This window comes from Natator depressus, chromosome 26 (genome assembly GCF_965152275.1).
Source record: "Natator depressus isolate rNatDep1 chromosome 26, rNatDep2.hap1, whole genome shotgun sequence".
In the NCBI taxonomy this organism is placed as follows: Eukaryota; Metazoa; Chordata; order Testudines; family Cheloniidae; genus Natator; species Natator depressus.
In genome coordinates this window covers 7,855,668-7,879,621 of record NC_134259.1, presented here as the reverse complement: position 1 = coordinate 7,879,621, position 23,954 = coordinate 7,855,668, and the positions used below count along the sequence as shown (strand labels likewise).

Below are 23,954 nucleotides of genomic sequence, written 5' to 3'. Positions count from 1 at the left end.
TGTATATCCACAATTTGTGTGCCCATAACTCTGAGTATGATTCAGGCCATTTAGAATCAAAGTAGATAGATAGATACCAATTTTTACAAACACACTCACCACGATAGTACCTGAATATGACTCCACTTGCAAATCAGGCACTTAGAACATAAATCACAGGTCCCAAAAGGAAAGCCCAGTACAGGCCAGGTTGTGCCTGTCAAAATCAATGGCAAAATTCCCATCAGCTCCAGATTTTGCCCTAAATAGTATTTACTGATTCTAAATTAAAGACTCAGGAGTGGTGCTGGCTTGACAACCCCGGAGAATGCTGTTCTCTGTTCTCCCCCAGAAGAGATGTAGCATGGGAAATAGCCGTGCCAGCTTCTTCCACATGGCAATGTGCCCTCAACACTGTGCTGGAGGGACCACCTTGCCAGGATGAAAAAGGAAAGTTCTCCACGCTCCATTCAGTCTGCTGCCTTTTTGGCAAGACTTTTGACTACGGATGCAAATTATAGCAGGGAGTTTAATATTGTGGACCTCTGTGCACGATGAAATCCACCAGCCAACCATCAGCCAATTATCCCTTTCTGTCTGTGGCCTATGGAACCGAAGACTTGCAGGTAAAAGGATGCTTTATCCTTACCACCAGTCCCCCAAACTATCCTTTCCACCACCTATATTTCTTCTCCGTCCCATCCCCAGAAACCAGCTAATGGGGAAAAACCTGACGCTCCATGTTTTTGTCAGCTCTGTTTTTAATTTTACATAAAAACGGAGTTGTGGATTTTTTAATCCAACACACCCTCCCGCACAGGAAATGTGAGCTCAGAAATCTCTTCTACATGCTCCAGGGAGCAAAGCTGAGGTGGAATAAGCAGGATGGTCAGAATCTAATCTTGGTCTAACTGATTTATGAAGTCTGAATCACTGTCCTCCCTACAGACCTGCCCCCTTTTGCTCTGCCGCTTCCTATGACCTGGAAATGCGATGATGCCTCTTAAACACACCTGTTTTGGGCTTTGCATAATCCAATAAAATGGATCAGGTACAAATTATACAGGTGGCACCAGAAGAGTGCGTGGCTCTGTACAAAGGTTCACAGAAGCCATAGGAAACAGCACCGTATGTGCCCCCAAGAACTGCTGTCCTCAAGGAATGAGTGTGTACTGTAAAGTTCAATACAGTACAGAACAGTGGTGTGTGGTCCCACTACACAGAATTGGTGGATCTTCTGGAGGAGGGTGCTTGCCAGACATTAATTAAGAGGCTGTTCCAAGCATGAGAGGCTGCACAAAGACAGGAGCGGCTGAAGGAAACAAAGGGAGCAGTCAGGAGGGAAGACGGGGCAGCGCATAGAGAACACAAGGGCATGCAGGAGAGATGAGGGCAGTTACGTACGCAGCGGCAGAAGTGCTTAGCGGAGCGTTCAAGGAGAGGATGAGGGCTTTGAACTGGATGAAGGGAGCGGAAGCCAGCAACAAGACTCAATAAATGGGAGATAAAGAAGCAGAGGTATGATCCTGCGTTCTTTGGGCCAGATACTCAGCTGATGGACTTCAGTGTTGCGTTATTCATTGCAAAGTATTTATGAAGTTTTATACCAGCTGCTGCTGTGGCTGATTGACTTTAACAGGAGCAGGATCAAAACCCAGGAGGGAAAGATGGTAACTGTGGCATGTAGTGCTTGGCCTGCCAAACTTCCATTTTATATCCTATACAGTCCAGCTTTGGTCTAACTTGTTAACGACTCTTACAAAAATGGTCAGAAACATTCTTTTGTTTTCCAAGCAGCAGAGCAGAAAGCACCAACATTTAAGACTTGAACTACTTGAAATTTATAACTGCTATTTTCCTACAAATTCTCACAAAAAGGAGGGAAGGAAGGAAATCTTCTTTATCAGAGATTTTCAAAGGAGTGCAAGAGAGTTAAATGCCAAACTCCCATGGACATTCAGTGGGAGTTGGGTCACTAAATCACTTGGGCTCCTTTGATAATTCAGCTGTGGGAGCAGAGAGTGGGTAGAGGCAGTGGGCATAGGAATCAACGCTTGCTCTGCTGGCATTAATCTTTTGTAGCTAAAAGTCTGCCTTGTTCAGAGCAATTAACAAATATTCTTGCTGCCTTACTATCCTACAAATGTCCCAACTCAGATTTCATTTAACTGGAACAAGATATCATCCTGGGTACTGATAAGTTGTTGTATTATGAGATCGATAACATGAAGTCCTGCCGTGTAGCTGGGAGTATGACCTGCCCCCAAAAGCAGTAACATTTGAAATACTTCAAAGAGAACTTGTTTTATACTAAAGATCTATATAGTTTGCTGGGTCACAGTCTAGGAGTACCGCAGGGGAAGAATATTCCTATAGTCGAGGCCTCTGCAATCTAGCAGACAAAAGCATAACAAGGGTCAATGGCTAGAAGCAGAAGTCTGACAAAAGCTACACTCAAAGTTCAATTTTTTAGCGGGGGGAGGGGTGGTAACTAACTATTGGAATAACTTAGCTAGGGCCATGGTGGATTCTCCATCAGCTAAAGGCTTTCTGTCAAGACTAGGTGTCTTTCTAAAAGATATGCTCTATTTTAACCAGAAGTTACGGATTTGAAGAAATTACTGGTTGAAATTCTATGGTCTGTGTTATGAAAGAGGACAGAAATTATTTTAATGGCCCCTTCTGGCTTTAATCTATTAATCTACTTGTATATGGCAAGGGCATGCAAAATTGATCTGCACTGCAACTTGAGATTTGTCACCAGAAATCCCACAATCTGCAGAAACAGACTTTTTTTTGCTCATGCTACCGGTTGATATCAAAGAAGTGTTATTGTTTAAAATGGAAAATGCAAGTTTCCACGCTGCTCACTCTTCTGTCTGCACTTCAGGGTTAACAGCTAAGTTTACTTTGCTTAATGGAGAACCTCCCTCCCTCTCTTCCCTCCCCGGAACATCAAGAGTAATCACACTTTAGTGCTGCAAGGAGAAGTTGGCTGAGTCAGCTGCTCTTGGCCAAGTCAACATGCAGTGCAGGACACAGAGACTTATTTAATCAACTGGAAGTAAATTGAGCTTTGTCTTTTTCTTGTGGACGGCTGCAGTATATACCCAACATGCGATTTTCAAGCGCAGTTTAAGGTTGTAGGTTCCCTTTGAAATCTCACATCTATATACGCATGTGTGGTGGTGGCAAGAACCATGAACCATACAGCATAATACCAGAGCAAGTAAATCAAAACTGTCATTTAATATCCTCTTCAAGTCCCCAATTCAGCAAGGGACTTAAGCAAACAATGTACTAAGTACAAGAGTAGTCCCTCTGAAATCATCCACTGCTTAAAATACTTTGGGTGAAATACTGGCCACACTGAAGGCAAAACTCCCATTGACTTCAATAGGGCGAAGATGTCATCATTTAGATATGAAGTGCTTGAACTTCAAATTGGAGGATTTGACCTCTCAAACTATCGTATTCTAAATGTAATGGTAGGATTTTCTGTTTTTAGGCTTACCCACGTAGTTTAAAATAAACCAAAATACTAGACACGATGATAGGCTCTGTATCCCTATGGAAATTGCCCAAACCAGTTGCTTCTTCAGATTGAAAGAGAATTTGAAACACCCTCCATCAGCAAAGAAATCCACAGTTCATAATCTGTCAAGTAAAACAAATTTATCAAATAAAATCAAAGCCACCATTTGAATACTTTAGCTGGTATATATTGCCTCCTGTCATTAAAATGAGCCAACTTTGTTGGACCGCATAGGAATAGAGTTATGGGAGAACTCTGTATACAAACAATTTTACTGGCAATTTCAATCCACTTGGAACTTTCACAGAAGGGAAACTTACTCAAGATTTAGCTTATTTTTCTGTTTTCTTTTCCAATCTTGACACGACACAAAGTGTGTGCACTGTATGCATATAGCTATGTACAAACAGAACCATCAAGCTAATGAAATGTGTGATTAAAACTTTTCTGCAGTCAGCCTGATTAACACACACCAACCCCTTTTACATGAACCGGACAGCTCTTGTAGAGAGAGTAAGAGCACCACTGAATTGGAAAGAGTCTTAGTAGCCCAGCTGAACTGGGAGACTAATAGCCCTCTGCAACTCAGTTATGATTGCCATTTAAAGAACAACATTGTTAGAGAAAGAGCATTTCTGGTCTATAAAATGTTATTACATTTTCTTACTTATGCGGACCCTGCACTGAGTCTTTTGGGCTTCTAAGTAATTTAGGTGCTTTTGAAAATTTTATTCTTCATTTCTTATACTTTTTTCCGAAATTTTACATTGAAAAAGAAAAAACCAGGGAGGAAATAAAATGGGCCACAAAAACTGCTACTTTTAAAATGTATATAGGTATTCTCCAATACCTTGACATCCTTAAGGTAAGGAATAATCTTGTGCTAATACTGTAAGGGCAGATGCTCAGCTGCTGTAAACGGTCATAGCTCTATCGACTTAGAACAAGGAATGGCCTCATCTCTTCAAATTGCATTGGTAACTGAATTGGGAGGAGTCTTAGAACTATAACTGGCCCAGGAGACAATGGATCTTAAAGCACAATACATGGTTCTTATTTTTGGTGTCACAGTCTTCCTGATCTATAAGGAGATCAAGGTGCTGGGAGAGGATGGAAGTAGTGAACATGGTTGACGAAGGCAATATTTTAATTACTTTTCAGCACAAGAACTTGATGATCCCACTCTAATAAAGACAACCTCTTGGTTCATTTAACTCAGGATAGTTATTACTTCATAAACAAGCAGCAGCATAAAGTTATCCAACATCTTCCCTGGGGGGGTTGGGGGGTGGATTTGGTACAAAGTGATCTAACAGACACACAGTTTTGTGAGAGCTTTAATGGCACAAAATGTTTATAGCTACAACTTATACATGTACTGTAAACTGTATATAATGTTACAAAGTGCTAACTAAATATATGAAGGATGCATAATCACTTTGGCTCAGTTAACTTCAATAATTTCAACAAGTGGGTCAATTAAAAAATCTGAATTTCTAAGAGTCTTCCGTTTTCACTTTTCAAAACAGAGTAAGTAAATATGTACTTGCTACAGTTAAGTTAGCCTGCCACATTTTTTTAATGTGTGAGTTTATGTATTTTTGCTTGATCCTATTTACAAATATTTTAAGCCCGTTTTCACTGAACGTAAGAAAAATGAAGCCTGCATTTTTTTTCAAAACTGTAAACAGGTATAAAGCTTTTAAACAATATTTATCCTAACAAAACTTCAACTATCAATAGCTGAAACCCCTTTTCAAATGATACAACAATCTGTTTCAGTTCATTGTAAAACTAAAAGTTGTAGACTTCCATCCCGAGCTTATATTAGGGTATCAATAAATACTGCATTGTATCATTGTATGATAAGTGCTACAGTGATCAGGTATCCATTTTTTCAATAATATTTTCCATGAACAATTTTTAATTTCACAGCTGCTTGAAATCTTAGCACATAGCTGTGTTTATCCTCTAGTCACAAACTTGAAACGTATTAATTTATCAAGTATTATGCAGATGAATCCATCTAATATGGATGGTGTTTATTTAAAATAAAGATATTCCCTACTTAATATAAATCTATTTTTCCACTATTCCAATTTTCCTACAAAAGAAGATGCTATAATTAGTACTAATAAAGTATACCAGCCTTTCTCCCCTTCCCATTTTACTTAGGTCTCTCAAATAAGGTGGTTCATACTGCCTAAAAACATCCTTGCCACTTGTTTCTTCCACATGTCTGGATGAAACCCAATATCCACGCTTGAAATAAATATGTAGTTGTAGATAATTCAAGAGCTACTAATATTTGAGATTTAAAACAAAACACAGATGTCTAAACAGAATACTTCAACTACCCTTTCACCCTGGACTTGTCTTAAAACCTTCTCCTAAAGGCCGTGAGAAGTGGAGAATAAAACGAACACATTTTAGAAATGGATTTCATACTTCGCCTCTTTGCTCCCTGAGGTGCCTTTTTTTAAAGCAAACCTCAACTAGGAATTAGCCTCCATGTCTGAACTGTTTTGAACTATCACTGCTATACCAAATCATCAACTTTATCCGATGCAAGCAGAAAATTTAAGGTACCTTTCTCTTCCAAACTCGCTGACCAGATTTTCTTAACATTTTCTACAAGTCAACCTAATGCATTTTCTATTTAAATGAGACTTTGCTAGTTTTAAAATTAACACTGGTTCCCTAAATATTTCGTATTAAAGTCTATATTATATTATTTATCTATGATAAAATATATATTTAAAAAAAACAAACAGAGTATTCTATCCTTCAGAGTCATGCTACATGTTTTGAAATCCAATAAAATCTACTTAAGGACATGGCTATGTCCTGATGCTTTTTAACAATTTGGTACTAAAGCTTCACATTTTGAAAAAGGTGTCACTGAAGAAGGACAAGACTGAGTGTTCCCAAAGATAAAAGTTCAACAACATTACTGAAAATTCTACCTAGCTACATAAGACGTCACTAGTGACCTTAGGATCTACGTTATCCCCAAGGGAGACCGTACAGTAAACAATGAGAAATGGGAATATTAAAAACTTCACGAAAGGAGACATCATGTCAGAGATTTACAGCTTGTGCTTCTTTACACAACTGCAAGACTGTTCCCAACAGCAGGTCAAATGCTTTGAGTAGCCACTGAAACGACCATATCTTTGTAATTGTAGGTGGTTTCAGGAGACTCCCCTTTTTACAGCGAGTCTAAATATACCAAAAATATTTGCATTCAAACTGCTTTTATAAAGGAAAACTTTACATTTAAAATTTTCCAGTAAGGAAAAAGCTAAAGGAAAATAAAAGCTTCTTCACACGCAAACAACGCAATTCCTCTTACGTTTTCTAGCCATTGGATTTTCCTACCAGAAACAAGGAGACTATTTCATAGAAAAGACAAGATTATGACAATTATCTAGTATTAAAATATGCTGATGACTTTAAGTTGTTATCCTGCTTTACGTTTTGTGCAGTCTTTGCCTTCTGCAAACTAAACGTCATGGCCAAAATAGGGGGTTAGTAAATTACCCAAAAAGCTGGTTTTAAAATTTATTCATTCTTTATTGCCAATGATTTTTTAGTTTGACTTACAGCCAACAGTTTCTAAAAACAAAGACTCACTTTTACTCTAACCAACCTTGAGTTTCTTTTAAAGAGATTGGCAATTGTTATAATACAGTCCACATTTATTCCAAGAGCGGTTTCAGATTTAAGTCAGGTTGTACTAGAGGAGGCAACAGCATCACTGATAAAATTATAATTTGCTGGTGGAATTTTTGTACCTAAAGAAGCCCTTGCAATGTATAGACAATTGTAAAGTCTGTTAGGCAACTGACGTGTTTTGCAGGCCAAAGGGTGCGGGGAGAGAAGGTGGGTAGTCAAACACCTCAACAGAGTTCCAACACAATACTGAATTCCAAGGGTTACTGGAACCTGGATATGTAAAGAAAGGGCGGGGCTGGGATCATGCTTAAAATGGTCTCAAGTTCAAATGTACTAATGTGACAATAACATCTTCACAGGTCACGTGGATTTCCAAGTTTTGCACTCTGCTTCTCTCAATAAGTGCTGGCTGAAGGCGTGGTCAGGCGTTTTCCAATGTAGATGCTGAAATAAAAACATAAAACATTGTATTTCATGGGAGTAGTACCCTTCACAACAGTCCTTGCTCATTCAATTGTACTAGTTTGCCCTTGTCAATCGTTCCCTTTTTTTTTGGGTGATGTTCTTCCATAACACCCCCTTCTCTTCTATATAACTGACTTTATCTAAACACTTAACTGTAAAGGCTGAGATTTCCAATAGAGCCCAAGGGATTTAGGTACCCTGATCCCATTGAAATTCAATAGGAGGTGGCTGTCTCACTCCCTAAGGCTCCTTTGAAAATCCCAGCCAAAATAATACGTACACCAAATTCTTTACGCTACACTTAAAGAAAAAGATATTAGCACAGGCTTTAAAACATTGAGTGTTATGGGCTTACAAAAAGGCAAATCTCTAACAAATTAACCGAGGCAACTTCCCTACTTTATTTCAGAAATACACTTATTTGCTACCAGACAGCTTCTTTTCACATTTTCTATCCAGCTAGTTTAGCCAATAACTAGGACTAAGGAAAAAATCATTTACAAGAATATGTTAAAATCAGAATGAAAGGCAAACTTTGTGCAAGAAGTTAAATAAAAACTGAAATATGGTATTTTAAACAGTACATTTCTCAGGCCCCACCACAAGAGGGCGTGAGATAGATATTTGCAAACCTAAGGCCTTCAGCATACTCAGTCATCACTTCTAATTACAGAAATGCTAACAGCACTGAAAATTCAGTAGCTGATTTTGAAAGAAAGAAATATACACATCACAGTTTGTACCCGTTTCAAGTTTCAAACCCTTAGTTTCAGTACCATCATGCAACTGCAGTAATGCGAGCCACTCAGAATGAGTGGGAGCTTACACATGGGTCTGGAGCATTATCTAATGATGTTACACAGATTTTTCTTGGCGCAAAAGGTGAATAAAAACTAGAATATTTATGCTTAGAGTCTTATTTTTCTTTTATTACACTATACTCTCAGGAATTTGAATAGAATGAGCAAATGAACAAGTGGGTCATGCCACAGGACACTGCAAAGCTTCTTTGCAGTAGGATCTCAGAGTCAATTAAGGTCACTGATTTCATGATAATCTGTGCATTCTGAATGCATGAACATTCAATCTCAAACTTTTCCTACAATCAAGTAAAAAAAATTGGCGTCACTGCAAAGGTAGTTTTCCCTACATCTCAAATACACTTGATGTATCAGCACAACGTCAAGGTAATCTGATCACTCTTATTATGCTCTTCCTCAGACTGGTAACTCCAATAGCACTACAATAAGTATACAAGCAATAAAGATGCAAAGTTTAAAATTAGTCTTTGTACTTACCCTAGTCCCAGAGCCAAAACATGAGATATAAACAGAGATGGGATGAAAACCTTAAGAAACTCGGCAGAGAAAATGCCACCTTTCTTCATAGCTCCACTCTTTCTCATACTTAAAGATACTGCACGTTTAGGATGTCTGAAGTGAAATTCCCTGATGGGAAAAAAATAGACAGGAATATTGCAGAACTGCACAGAACACTGCCAGATTTTTTTCAAGGTGAACTAGACAGGGCAAAAGCCAGATTGCAGGGGGACCAAATTGAAATATGAGGCAGCGTTGAAAGACCACTTACTCAAGTACAGAGACAATGGGAGCACAAGCTGAAGAGACAAGCAGGTCTTGGAGAGGAAATTTCAGTACATGACTTGTTAGTAATAGCCACAGTTTTGTTTCAAGCAGGGATGTAGAAATCTCCCAGATATGGACAGCATCCTCCAATTTAACTAACGCTTCGCACTCACATAGTGCTTTCCATTCATGGGTTTCAAAGCTTGATAGCATCTAGGGTCCCTGTGGCATCATAAGCATTATACTTATTTTACAAATGCAGAAACCAAGATGCAGAGACTTTAGGTGACTTGCCGAATACCACACCAGTCAGTGAGATGTTACACAACCCCACCAATGCAAGCTCCAGGTACCCTACTCTAACAAGTAAAGACACTGGTGTTACTGGAAAAAGTAACTTCATATTAAGCTTATTGTTGGGTTGCTTTCAGTAAAAGGATCTCAGTTATGCTAATACATTTTTTGCAGCATTTATTGGTTTTATGCTATCTATCCTCCAAGGGAAACCCAAGTCTTCCAAGTGATGAACCCATTTTGATAGCCTGAATAATTCCATATATATGTGCAGCATGATTCTTCTTTCCTTCTTACGAAGGAGCGTTTATAAGTAAAGAGTTCAACTCACTTGGGAGGAATGTTTTCAGGCCTACTCGACCAGTGTGAAACCCAGTCAGCGCTTCTCTTCAAAACTTCCACCTCTTTCTCTCCTTCTACTGCTTCCTCTTCAGACTGAAAATACACATGGGACATGCCCTGTAACAACACTTAATCAGCTATTCCGCATGGTATTAATTTTAAGAGCACCAACTGCAGTGACAAAATGATAAGCAGCAGATGTTGGCAGTTTTCATTCCACTGAGCTCTTTCTGCATATGTTGGGATTGGGGAGGGAAAGGCAAGGCAATGATGACTGAAAAGATATTCTTTCATCAAGCGTTTATTTGGAAGGGATTTTACTATGCCCACAGGGTCCGCTGAAGTCAGTGCATCTCTGATAAATGTATTATTTTATAACAGACTTAAGCAAGCTTCACTGTCATGATATTTAAATATATATATATTACAAATTAGAGCGAAGAACAATTGAGAGGATGATTTTAAAAATAGTCTGAATAAGATGGTGTCGCACAAAATGTTTTCAAGTAAAAACCTTTCCCTAAAACTTTAGCGATTCTTAAATCACATGTAATCAAACGAAAAGGGCAGTATTTCTGCCCAAATTGTACAAAAGTATTTTAAATAATTTCTTCCAGAAGCTTGTCAATGTCAAAACAAATCTCTTTTCTTTGTTATTTTACTACCGTTATTTAACATGTATATATGTATACTACGGTAGACCTCAACTAGGTCTGGGCCCAATTACGGTAGGCACTGTACACGCATATGGTAAATGACAGTCCCTGCCCCAAAGATTAATACCCGCTTCTCATGAAAGGATTGCCATATACAGTGCTTAATTTGTAATGGAAGAGGTGCCAGGGCTCAAGAAACTGTTTTACTTTCATAGCTGACGCAGCAAGCTCAGAGGTGCCGTGGCTATGAACTGCCAAGCCTAGAGCTGTATGTATTGGCATTCCCAAGCTGTCCTCTCCCCGCTGAACTCAATGGGAGCCTGAGACCAAATTCAGCTTTTAGCAAGGTTACATTTCACCACTTGGAGTACAGCTTAGCTGAAAGAGGCACCAGAACAAATGGAAAAAGGGAGCCATGCTGAATTGTAATAGGGAGATGGCAACCCTGAATGACAAAACAAAAAGCAAAGGAGCTCACTCAGAGTAGTACGGTTCTCTCCAGGGCTACAGAAGGATGACGATCCTATTGCTCGGCCATCCTCTCTGACAAAAATTAAACTCGCACAGTTCGTTTTTCCACTACTGCTCTCAACGTGTACTGATGAAGACAGCAAATTTCATAAAATGACCAAACTAAGAGTTCAGCATTAGATTCCCCCTCCATTTCGGGTTGAGATGACTGAGAATTATGTGAGCTCACTAACCACAGAATGATGATCCTGAAGTCTTAGGTAGTAATTTAAATATTTGTAAAACAAATAGTTCTATCACATACCTACATAATTAGATGTGAAAAAGAAATCCTGCCAATCTCTCTGATAACTTGCTACTACATTTACTCAATCACATTATTTCAAGTTCAGGATTGGTGCCTGATATTCTCTCTCTCCAAGATTTAAAAATTGAATTTTTATAAAGTCCAAGTTGTATAACTCCAAAGCATGTGTTTCAAACTAGACTTTTTTTCCCTCCCCACTGCTGGAATTTAAACATACAAACAACTCTTTCTCTGCTCAGTAAATTATAAAAACAATTTTTTTTTATAACACCACCTCACAGAGCAAAGTTTAATAGACATATTATAATCTCCTAAAATACAAGTTTATAACATAGTTACCATCATAACCTTAACTATACAAAAGCTTTAATGATTCATTGAGTCTATTTACATGGAAGTAAGCAAGAATGGATAATTTTGTTCACACAGTTCAAGTCAAATGGTTAATTTTAAAAAGATAAAAAAGAACATGGTACAATACAAGTAAACACGGTTATTCCAAAAGGCTAAAGGACATTTCCAGATTTTGAACAAACAGGCTTTCGACAATTGGAGTTTAATATTCTTGGCCTTTAATTCAGTATAGGTACTGTAGACTCAGATGTTTCCATACCATATTAATAATGCATTACGGGAAATTAACAGTTTAAAGCTGTATATTTATATACAGAATTTATCGTTTTAAATATTTGGCTTCAGTCCTCTAGCATGCTTCACTAATTTATTTATTTTTTTTTTTTACTCATCTTGATATGAAGTTGTCTATTTACAATAGACAAAATTGTGTCTTAAACACTGCTCTCCTAGACAACATGTTGTGTACTTTAGAGTTTACTGGAGAAAGTACCTGAGAACTATTGTCTTTACTCGTGTGCATTTCCACATCAAATGTTATCTGTCCGTCTTCTTGAGGGGAAGGGCTAAAGGAAAGAATGATGGCATTACTGTCACTTTTGGGTTATTAAATTACTCAAACATCAGTTTAATTGCATCATAGTTCAATTAGTTCTACATATAAGGTACGCAGACAATGCAGATGAGAAACAAGGATCCTTTATCATTATGCCCCACAAGGAAAAATCCTCCAAGCCCCAAAGAATTCCCATATTCCCAGTTTGTTCTTGTTTTCATACCATCCCCACCCTCAACTACCCTTCAGTTAATCATAAAGAGATGGGCAGGACCCCCTCTACCATCAAGAATCAGCACAGTGACTCGACTGTAACTCCGACCCAGGAGCAAAAGACCAAAATGGAGTCCTGAACTCTCATCCCCTGAGAGGCAATACATTGCTATTGTTGCTACATCACTGGGCCATCTTTCTGATATACAGTAAAACTAACCTTAAGCAGTCACTAGCAAAATCAAGTTACCTAGAAGATGGATCCCTCAAAGGAGTTTGAATAAAACTGTACCTGAAACTTTGTAGGTATTTTAAAAGTGGCTGCTTAAAGGACTATATCTGTGGGACGAATTCGTTAGTGTTGTTCCATGGCACACTAAGGAATTTCTCCAGCAGGCATTACATGTTACATACCCAAATATCTTTTAATAGTTAGCAAATTAACCCAAAGGAATAAACACGTTTATTTTCAATACTAAAACCTGAGTATACTCTACTACAGGGTTTCTCTTTAATAACATTCACACCCAGATGGGAAAAAATGCTAGAGAATTTAAAATCAGGGAGAGTGTAAAGGTACAGCGTGATGTAGACACGTCATTTCATTGCATCAAAATTGTAGACACCCTTCTTTAATCTGATATTAGCCCTCGTTAAAAAGATGGATAATGAATGGAAAAAAAGTTACACCGGGAACAGGACCTTTCTTTTAAACTACTCAGTAAATGGTTTATAGCCGTTTGCATTTCTTTCTACAAATGTTTTAGACCTCAGGTTTCTATAAATATCCGACTCTTGTCCATAATCATGAGCTGATACGCTCACTACAAAATTGGAAGTTTAGTTTTCCAAGCATTTGCTGTTGAGAAAAAAGAAAAAGGGATTTATCTTCATCTGACATTTTTATCTGACAGTATTTAAATCAAAAATACTGGGGCAATTAAAGGTGTGGGGGGAGAGAAAGTCCCTACCTTGATAAGAATGAAAATGAGCATTACAGACACTACCTATCAAATGTTTCTAGTTGAACTGGACAGTGAAAACATACTATGCGAGTTACTGGCAGCTTACAATTTTCTTAGAAATAAAGGTATAGCAAACAGTTGGCTTTTTTCTGAGGGAGTAGCTTTTAAAAAAATTTTTTTTTTTTACTCTTCTGGTCCATTGTACTTGGTAATTCTATTTTGAAATGATCATTGAGTTAATGTCAAGTTCCATCCATATTCATTGTAGGTGGTACATCTGATCTAGCTTGACATAAATGTTACATACTTGACATGGCAAGAAGAGAGCATTTGTCCAGCAATATAAGAAAAAGAAAAAGAGGCCCCTAAGACAGCTCCAACACAGTCTTAATTGTCCAACAATTCTGAGGGTGATACCTTAAGAGTACCGCTTGCTTTGACATGACAAGCAAGATTATTTTACCAGATATAAATAAATACATTTTGCCTTTAAGGGAAAAAAAGTAGTTAGGGCTTTTTTGAGTGAAGACACTTTTTTTCTCCCAACTACTTCCTCTGTGAGAGAAAGAGGGGTGGAAATTATAAGTCAGTTGTCTATTCTATCACTACCTTGCATTTATTCTTGCCTGGACACACAGTATACAGATGTAACTGAGTAAGTTACTTTGAAAAAATTCATAAAGCCAATGTATTACATTTTTATCATAGTCAATACTATCTTCAGTCACAGTATCCCTTGTTCTTACCTTCTCTTAAATAATCATGCATCAGTAATCACACGGTTAATTATTTTTTACACAGTACATGAACAACGTTAATATGAGATTTCACACTGACATTGATGCAATTTGTTCTACTCCTGCACTTTTTTACTTTTTGTTTAACAACAATTACTTGCTTTTCAAACAAACCAAGTTCTATACTGCTTAAAGCTGGCAGGATTCAGCAAGTATTCCAAACGGCACATAGGCTGGATGCAGAAGTATACAGCTAATAAAATGTTATTTGCCCTTGATTAAAGCATCAAGAATGGAAATTGCATCACATAACGTATGAAAAAATGAGTGGTTCAAGGGAGACTTGATACAGCTGTGTTTCCTTACCTGTCACAGTGGGAACTAGCCCTTGAACTACTCTGTCCTGATTCGTGCTGGGCATCCAGAAGGATTTTTTCCATGTCTCCATTGTGGATAGAGGAGGACGAAGGGACATGTTCCAGGCCCCCATTTTTCCCAGTGGCATTATCATTGCTATTGCCATTGCCGTTCATCTGTAACTCCACCCAGGAACCTGTTGGGCCAGCCAGACGGCACTCATTAAAAGCAGCGAAACTAAAACCTCGCTTAAAGTTTATCATTCACACGCAGAAAGAATGTGAACATGGTGAATTCAGATAACATCCACGGATGCCAGAAAAAAGAAAAATGCTCATAAACAAATAGAGAAGACAAGAATGGCAGGTTTGTTTCCCCCTGTCCCTTAAGTTAACTGTAGACTTAATAGCTCTGAACTAAACAGTCTTGATTTGGGTAACTAGAAACAACAACAGTCATTCCCCTCCCTCATGCTATTTTTTTTTTTTAAATCCCCTGACAGGCATCCCCTTCATATGTATCAGGTTTAAGCTCCAAATCCTCACCACCCCTCTCTCTACACCCCACTCTTGAACCAAACCAATTCCATTCTTTAATATTCCCTTTGTTCTTCCCCACTTAGAGTTTCGTGCCTTTCTCCCCGCAATGCCCCCTGTGCTTGGAACAACCTCCCTCTCTAGCCATATGGCAAGCAATCTCCTTTTCCTCTTCCCAAACAAACCTCACTTCTTTCAGCCGGCCTTCCAATCCCAATCTCTTCTCCAGTACTATCCGTTACCCCTCACATCAGAACTTTAATAACTGGGATTTATCCAATTTAGATTATAGATTCACAGATCTATGAATTATTAGATCCTTGAGGTAGGCCCCTTGTTTTCCCACATATTTAAAGAACTATGCACATCTACTGTACGCTAAGAAACTAAGTTGGTTATAATTAGCTGGAAATGGTGCTTGTGTGTTCACACATATGCTCCATTGTTTATGCTCGGTATGTGGGAAAACTGGGGTTCTCACTTTGTAATACGTTGAGCTGGGCGGGCGAAGTCTCTAACCATCTTAAAGTCTCATCTAAATATTTCGTTTAACATTTTCTAATTCAAATAGTGCAAATAATTATTGTTAACCTAGTTAACCGCTTTCTTATAACTGATAGTTACAACCTATTTTTGCAGGGAAGATTCTATATACTAAGTACTACACTTCGCCTACATATATTGTAATTCATCCTGCCTCTGCTCTTATAACTAGTTTTAACGACAGGATCTTAGTGTAAGGGCCTCAATTGGATTGAGAAGCTGCATGCATCATATTAGCACTGAAAACACATGCTTTAAACTACTAAAATACAAGAACATAATTCCAACTGCAGACTGTACTAAACATGCATAGTAACAACATAAAACGTTTTACCAGTACATTAAGCAGTCACAGATTTAATTTAGGATATTCTGAAAATATTCATAAATAGGTAGTTTATGTTCCGACTGGCGAATTTAAACCACTTGAGTCCTCACATATGGGTCACCTATTTAATCCAGTGCCCATTCAACTGCAAACCTGTGGTTCTTATTCAAACTCATTAACTGTATCACTTGAGAATATAGACAGTTTACTTTTTAATCGGAGTCCATTAATCGTTTGAGAACAGTTGGCCTAAGCTGAAACACTAAGTTTCTTTTCTGCAGAAGCTCTTGTTCTTTGGTGCAGTAATTTTACGTTTGGTGTCGCTTTTGCCTTACATGGCTCAAGCAATTCATTTTATACCTTTTTTCAGACCCTCATCTCAGACTACATTCAAATTCAGAACCTGATTACATCCTATTTAGTCTGAAGAACTATGCCACTGAGATGTTACAAAGTAGTTTGTGGAAGAAGTCGTTGTTTTGCATCTTTACATACTAGCAGGGGTTTTCTGTTGTCAATACAGCTCTTTGGTGTAACTAGGATTTATTATGGCATACAGACAATCTAAATACTCTATTTTAAAATCAAAACTATTAGCACGCTGGACTACTTTAAAAACTAACAATTTTGTTTAACGGGAGGAATTTTCAATAGCAACAACTAATGGGACTCTCACCCTGTTATCCGAACAATATAAAGTTGCTACCTCTTAAACAAAAATTGTTTTCAAAGCTTAATACAAATTTTCTTCCTGTCAATATATGAACTGCGATAGCAGAGAGCAAATACTCTCAGAAATAACACATAACTATTATCTTAAAAGTAACATGCTTTTCTGATTCTTTTAAAAAACTTACGACTGTCACACCTAAAATATTCCTTCATCGTTTGTTTACTTTTTGCATTAGGGTATAAAAGGTGTCACTGTTATCTTGTATAATGTCAGGTTCCCCAATCTGTGTCATCTTTTCACTTCAACCAGGGAAGAGAAAAAAACACTGTAAAAACAGAAACTGGGAGACTGGAAAACCTAAAGTATTGGCAGGGGTAGTAGTAGAAACTACTTTTAATTCATTTTTTAAATTTACTAGACTAAATTTAACACTGTGCATACAAACTATTGGCCAGTGATTTTTTTTTTTTTTAAGTGAAAGTGAAATTTTAAATGGAGATTCAGTTCTGGTCCCAGGGAATATCACCACCACCGGCCTCTTAAGGTATTCTACCTTGGCTACAAAAAGCTCAACAATATGCAACCCATGTTATTTGATTCAAACGAAGCCATCAATTATTAATTATGCTTAGTACACTCACGTAGAGCCCATGTTCAGACAGGTGCTGGGCTCAATTACATGAGCTGCAACGATTTTATGGTATGACATATCGCAGTGACCTTTGTGGGTGATAAATTATGGGCGAATGCACACTGCCCATGTACAAACCCATACGCATTCTGGGAGTGGAGGTCAGATTCCAAGAATTCCTTTTCTGGTTCCAGAAGTTGTGTCATAGAACCAGTGGATCAACTGCTAACTCTTTCATACCCGAGCAACTTCTCCATTACGCTTCGGTAACCAGGAATGTCTCCCAGGCTGGAGATGCTGTTGATTATATTCACTAACGCAGCGTGTTGGTTCCAGGAGTCTTACAGAGCAGCTGCAGTGAGAAGATGATGGTGTTTCTGCCACTGTCAGAGCACTGCAAGATGATCTGGAGCCCATGCACCAGTTGAACAACCGAACGTCTGGCTGTTTAGCCAATGAAGCACTCGCTGTGGAAAGGCAGTTTTAGGTCAGACCAACCAGCATGGAATGGTGGGACTACTCTGTATTTCAGACCTGGGATAATCAGCAGTGACTGCAGAATTTCAGAAAAGGAAGGCCACGTTTCAAGAAATATGCCAGGACAGTTGACCTACCCTAGAGCAACCCCCTTCCATTATGAAATCACTAATATCTGTGGGAAGGCATGCTGCAATTGCAATTAGGGAATTATTTAGCTCAGATAGCTACAAGTCAGTTGGTAACAACTTTGGGTTCAGAGAAACTATGGTGGGATCTCGAATGTCTGAAGTCAATGAGGAATTTCTTTTCACCCTCAGCCACCCCCACCCCTGCTGATGTTGTACAGCAGAGTTCAGAAACAAACAATCGGCAAGAAATGAAGGCAGAGATATTGGAGGCTGACAGTAAACATAAATAAGGAAGGCCACTTCTTGTAAGGTTAGCCTTGTGGAGGAGTTTTGGTAGATGACCAAAGAGGAAGCCTGGGACTGCAGTGAAGGACTAATCAGAATGGACTGCTATAACCTATCGCTGCACTGGCATGATTAGGACTCAGTTGTGCTTAAGTTTTGGCTACAAAACACAGTCTTAATAGAGCCTATGCTACATTGTGGAATTTGCTGTTTAAAGTTGTGTTAGAGGCACACTGGAGGAAACAAGTTAAAACAGAATTAAATACTCCTCCCATCAAAAGAAGGCCTAGGAGAGAGTTTACATGACAAGCTGCACGTTCTCCATCTGACCACTCATCTCTGATGAGTCAAAACATGTTTAATTAGCGTCAACGCATTGTGATATCAAGCTTTAACACTGCCACCCATTTCCAACACAGAGCTCAAGGAACAGCCACAAATTGCTGTTTGAAAAGGTGCTTGATGATCCCGTCCATCAAAGACCCTGTGTTATAACCTTCCTTCTGGATGAGATGGGCTGGATATGAAATCCTCTAAAGTCCATTCGTGCAGCTCCAAAGTGATGGCCAAAAGTAACTGCTGGAGATCACGTATATTCCCTTTTCCTCTGCTTACAGATCCAGATATGCTGGCTGTCTAGTATTAGGACTGGGAGGACCAGCAGCAACGTTATCCCAGAAAAATATTTGAGACTAGAACAGTGGTTCTCAACCTGCAGCCCTTTCAGCACAGAGCTGCGGCACCTGTGACATCCTCGGGTCCCTACAGGTAGTATTGGATGCGGCCCACATAACACACTGTGGGCCAAATAGGTTGAGACTAGACGAGACTAGGTTGAGACACTGGACTACATTAACCAAGTTAAAAAACAGTGCTTCTCATCCCCAACCCAGCCTCTCCAAAGAGTAATATTACCCCCCAAAGGGAGAACATTTCATTTTGTCACACTGTAGTTTCAAGCACCACACTAAAGATTGGCACTTTATTCCTCCTAAAATTTTAACCAGCCACCTGAAAGGTATCTGTTTTGATAAAAATTGTGAATTTGACATTTTCTCAAAAGAGAAAATTGTCCAAAAAGCAATCTGAAGCAATGTCATGTACTTCTTAAAATAGAAATTTAGTCAAGAGATTAGTCTGTCATAAAAGTGACACGGTCAGCTTTTTTTTTCTTTAAACTCCTTACAGATAGCTAACAGATTAAAACCAAAAGACTAGTTACTTTTCCCCATTTTTTACTTTCTTGCATTTTAATAAACTTGGACACACCACATACAAATTTCAATTTTGTTTTTAAATGAACAAGTTCAGATTTACTTTCAGGTTCTCATGGACTAACACAATGATAGGGTCACATACACAGCAAAGGAATAATTAAATGTTAAACTTTCATTAGAAAATTTATCTGTCAAGGAAAAAAATTCCATAAAGCTTAGATTTCACAAAATTTTTACCTTAAAATTCTGGACCTAAAGTGATATGACAGTGTCCCCTTTACAAGCAACAACTGTATGTATCCAGATCATCAGGCATACAGAGATGCTTAGGAACTGAAGCATGTACGAACATGATTGTTTGCCACACAGCTTTAATAACCTCGCTTCTGTAAATTAGGTCATACTACAGAAAAACTTTAGCCAAGGCTTGTTGCAGAGTAGGATGGATTTATTGTTTTGGGTATTAATCAAAATTCAATTTACTTTTATTAGACTCTGTTTCTCAAACTGACATCACAGAGTCCTGTTGAAGGCAATGGGGCTCTATGCAGAATAAGCATTTTACCACACTACACGACTGCAGGGGTTGGTCCAACTGGCTAATTTCTGCAGTAACATTAAAGAAATTCACAGGCAAATTTTCCTAAATTCTACTGCAAGTCTGAAGCAGTGAAAATGATGCTTTCTGGCTCATGGCCATGATGCAGTCACAGCATCTTCTATTTGATAAAAAATTCCAATGGACTTCGCTCTTACCCTTTAGTTTTTCATAATCTCATAAAAGCTATAGAATCTAGCATAATCTGTTGACTGCTGAAGTATCACTCACTAAATGCTTAAGTAGTAATTAAATATACCATTGTCAAAAAAAAAGCTTTTCCATTTCCCACAGTAATATTTTCCATCCAACAGATATCCCACACTAACACTTTAGGGTTTTTTGCTTCACCTTTACAATAAAAAGGCCAGAATGATGTAGCACTACTTCATTAGCCAGGGACTTTGAGCGCTTTACACAAGTACTGGTGGTCACTTTCCAGCAGCACTCAACAATAGCAACCTATAGTACTCAACAATAGCAACCAGACTTCTCACAAGACGGGATGTAGAGCCATAACAGAGACTACCCTGTTTTTTCCTCAGTAATGTAGTAAATATTGTTGAAAAACAGACACAACATAATTGTAAGTGTGTTTCAGTTTAAATTGTTGAGTTTGGGGGGTTTTTTGTTTATTTTTTGCTAATATCTAACAGAAGGACGAGGTAAGAATTCAAATCCGAGTGAGGCATCAGGAAATACCAGAGAGCGCACACTCTTGTGGTTAGTGCACAAGACTGAAGTCAGGAGTTCCAAGTTCCATTCCCAGCTCTGTCACTGACAAAATGGGCAACCCTCACCTCTATATGTGATTTGAGATCTTTGAATGAAAGGCGCTAAATAAATGCAAGGTATATTTTAGAACAAAAATGAATTAATGTGTAGACTCATTAGTCTGACAAAATTCAACCGGCAACTGGTATTGAGCCTTCATGGAGGTGACTGGTTACATCTGTTTTGCTCATGGGGCCCACTGCTGAAAACACTCCATGCTACCACATAGCACTTGCCAACCTGAGGAGCTGCACTGATTTCACTAACTCTTTATGCTCTGATCCCGCAGAGAGATATCTGTGGCAGCCCTTGGAGGCACCTGCATGATGCCCCACTAACTTCAATGGCAATGTGCCCCTGTGGAGTTCATTTCAAGTTTCGGACCTAAAATGTTTACACTGAACCCCCTCTTGCTGCTCTCATCTTACAGATTGACGTCTCCAACACAGTAAGTCAGTCACTGTAGTAACAGTGAACAGAAAAAGGGAAAAAAATGAAGTATGGAAGAACGAATATCTTCAGATCACGGATAAACTAATTTTAAGTTGTAGAACTAAACATTAGGTTTACTTGGACACGCCAAATATAAGATGAAATTTCCAAAAATTAAAGTGAAATCTTATCAATTAATATACACTGATATATTTTTACACGTTAACAGCCCTGAATAATTTGGATATGGTGCCTTTGTTTTGTTTATTTGTTTGCATGTGCAGTTCTCCGAGGCCAACACACCAGAGAAACACACTGCTGTAATTAACATGACACTCAATGCACAGACATCAAATGCAATGGCAATGTTGTTATACCGACATAGTTTACTCTCATCTAATACATTTCCCACTGAATTACGCGAGATCACTTAGCTGGTCCTATTGAAATGGTTTGTGGATGATTTAGCAAACTAGGATAGAGGGAACGGTTAATCATTAATACATTTTGTTTTACCACAGTATCCTTGGCACTTAAAAACAAACCAATATATATATATTGAATGGCTGTGTATTTGAGATGTAAAACACATCAGTTAAACCAATGTGAGTTCCTAGATAAAATCACCAGTCTTCCACACAAATATTATCCTTAGAACAAAAGGATGCAGCAAAGCAGCTGACATACATGTGAGATACTGAGAAAAACAGCTCACGTCAGTGATATTGAGTCACTGAATAAAGTCATTCCCACAGTCAAGCTCCTCCCCACTTTCTTGCTGTACCATCATCTTTGCTGTTAGAACCAGTCACTAAATAAATTCATTCCTGTCACAAAACAAACCTACTCCCTCTCCCCATTAAATATCAAGTCACATCCATCTTTCCTCACATCCCCTTACCTCATATCCCTGTTATTAAGCCTGCTACTAAAATTCCCCGCCCCCTTCTGCATTTGACTCACCCGCTGTACTTACACCCTACCCTCTAAAACTTACTGAGTTAAACGTGATGGTTTGGTCTCTTGATATTACCTAAACTCAGCCATTCAATAAACCTATCACCACCACAAGATAATCCACTGCCCATGGTCCCCTCAGCTGCTTCCCATTCTGACCAGCGCCAATTTCATCCCCCTTTAACTCCTGAACACCCTCCCCTTTTGTCATCCTCCCACAGACCACCAGCCCTCATCTCCACCCCACACTACACAATAATACACCTCCCCTCACCACTCTGTCTAGTATGCAAGACGCAGACCACCCCGCCCTCCAAAAAAATCCATCCAGGGGGCCTCCAAAACCATAAGCGCCTTCCAACCCCCTACAGCGTGTCTTATTCCTCCTCCACACCCCAGTGTCCCCCAATCCCCTGGAGCCGCCCCACAGACCCTATTCCTCCTCCACACCCCAGTGTCCCCCAATCCCCTGGAGCCGCCCCGCAGACCCTACTCCTCCTCCACACCCCAGTGTCCCCCAATCCCCTAGAGCCACCCCGCAGACCCTATTCCTCCTCCACACCCCAGTGTCCCCCAATCCCCTAGAGCCACCCCGCAGACCCTACTTCTCCTCCACACCCCAGTGTCCCCCAATCCCCTAGAGCCTCCCCGCAGACCCTACTCCTCCTCCACACCCCAGTGTCCCCCTAGCCTCCCCACAGACCCTATTCCTCCTCCACACCCCAGTGTCCCCCAAACCCCTGGAGCCACCCCGCAGACCCTACTCCTCCTCCACACCCCAGTGTCCCCCTAGCCTCCCCACAGACCCTATTCCTCCTCCACACCCCAGTGTCCCCCAAACCCCTGGAGCCAGCCCGCAGACCCTACTCCTCCTCCACACCCCAGTGTCCCCCAATCCCCTAGAGCCGCCCCACAGACCCTATTCCTCCTCCACACCCCAGTGTCCCCCAATCCCCTGGAGCCGCCCCGCAGACCCTACTCCTCCTCCACACCCCAGGGTCCCCCAATCCCCTGGAGCCACCCCGCAGACCCTACTCCTCCTCCACACCCCAGGGTCCCCCAATCCCCTAGAGCCGCCCCGCAGACCCTATTCCTCCTCCACACCCCAGGGTCCCCCAATCCCCTAGAGCCGCCCCGCAGACCCTACTCCTCCTCCACACCCCAGGGTCCCCCAATCCCCTAGAGCCGCCCCGCAGACCCTACTCCTCCTCCACACCCCAGGGTCCCCCCAGCTCCCTAAAGGCCCTCAGGGTGCCAACGTACCTTCCCCCAGAGAGTCCCACAACCCCCTCCCAGTGAACCCCAACCCCACAGACCCTCCCCCACCCCTCGAAGCCCCCCAGGCGGACGCAGCCGAATCCAGTTCGCCCGGGACCCTAGGGATTGGCCCGGAGACGCTCGCGTGGACCCGTTCTCCACCAATCCCAGCCGCGCGGGGGGGGGGGGGGGGAAGAGACACTGGGGGGGGGTGTCGCGCTCCCCGCAGGCCCTCTTCATTTACATGTCATTTGCCTATGCTAATGCACTCACTGTTGAGGCCGGGCTCGGCCGGCGCCCCCTCGGCCGGGGGGTTGTTGTTGTTGTTGGGGGGGGGGTGGTGCTGCGGCGGCTCCGGCAGGCAGGACATGGCGGCGCGGCGGCAACTGACGAGCCTCCGGGGCTGGGACAACAACAACAAGCCAGACTCCGCACGGCCCCAGCACCCCGCCTCCCGCGGCGGCGCAGGCGCAGCCCTGAGACACCGCCCACTCTGACGCAAGAGGCTGCCGGCGAACGGCTCGGCCTCAGCGCGCAGGTGCCAGCGTCACGTCATCTCCAGGAACGACGCACGTCCTTCCCCGAGGCGCCGCCTGGCCATCACTGCGCTTGCGCCACTC

The 23,954-nt window shown here is 40.5% G+C and overlaps 1 protein-coding gene across 3 annotated transcripts; it reads right to left on the bottom strand.

Annotated features, from left to right (window-relative positions):
- Positions 1 to 4,880: 4,880 nt before the first annotated feature.
- Positions 4,881 to 23,813, bottom strand: BNIP3L (BCL2 interacting protein 3 like). 3 transcript variants are annotated; one of them, XM_074939928.1, is made up of 6 exons: positions 23,341 to 23,359; positions 14,505 to 14,691; positions 12,161 to 12,233; positions 9,869 to 9,996; positions 8,956 to 9,105; positions 4,881 to 7,636 (listed from the first exon to the last, which is right to left on the bottom strand). In XM_074939928.1, exons 2-6 carry the CDS (start codon positions 14,669 to 14,671, stop codon positions 7,588 to 7,590), a joined length of 567 nt encoding a protein of 188 aa, XP_074796029.1. In that variant the 5' UTR covers positions 14,672 to 14,691; positions 23,341 to 23,359; the 3' UTR covers positions 4,881 to 7,587. The 3 variants fall into 3 exon arrangements, with proteins under 3 accessions (XP_074796029.1, XP_074796027.1, XP_074796028.1); XM_074939926.1 differs by lacking the exon at positions 23,341 to 23,359 and adding an exon at positions 23,608 to 23,813 and having other exon boundaries at positions 4,882 to 7,636; XM_074939927.1 differs by lacking the exon at positions 23,341 to 23,359 and adding an exon at positions 23,608 to 23,805 and having other exon boundaries at positions 4,890 to 7,636; positions 9,869 to 9,972.
- Between the last annotated feature and the right edge of the window lie 141 nt (positions 23,814 to 23,954).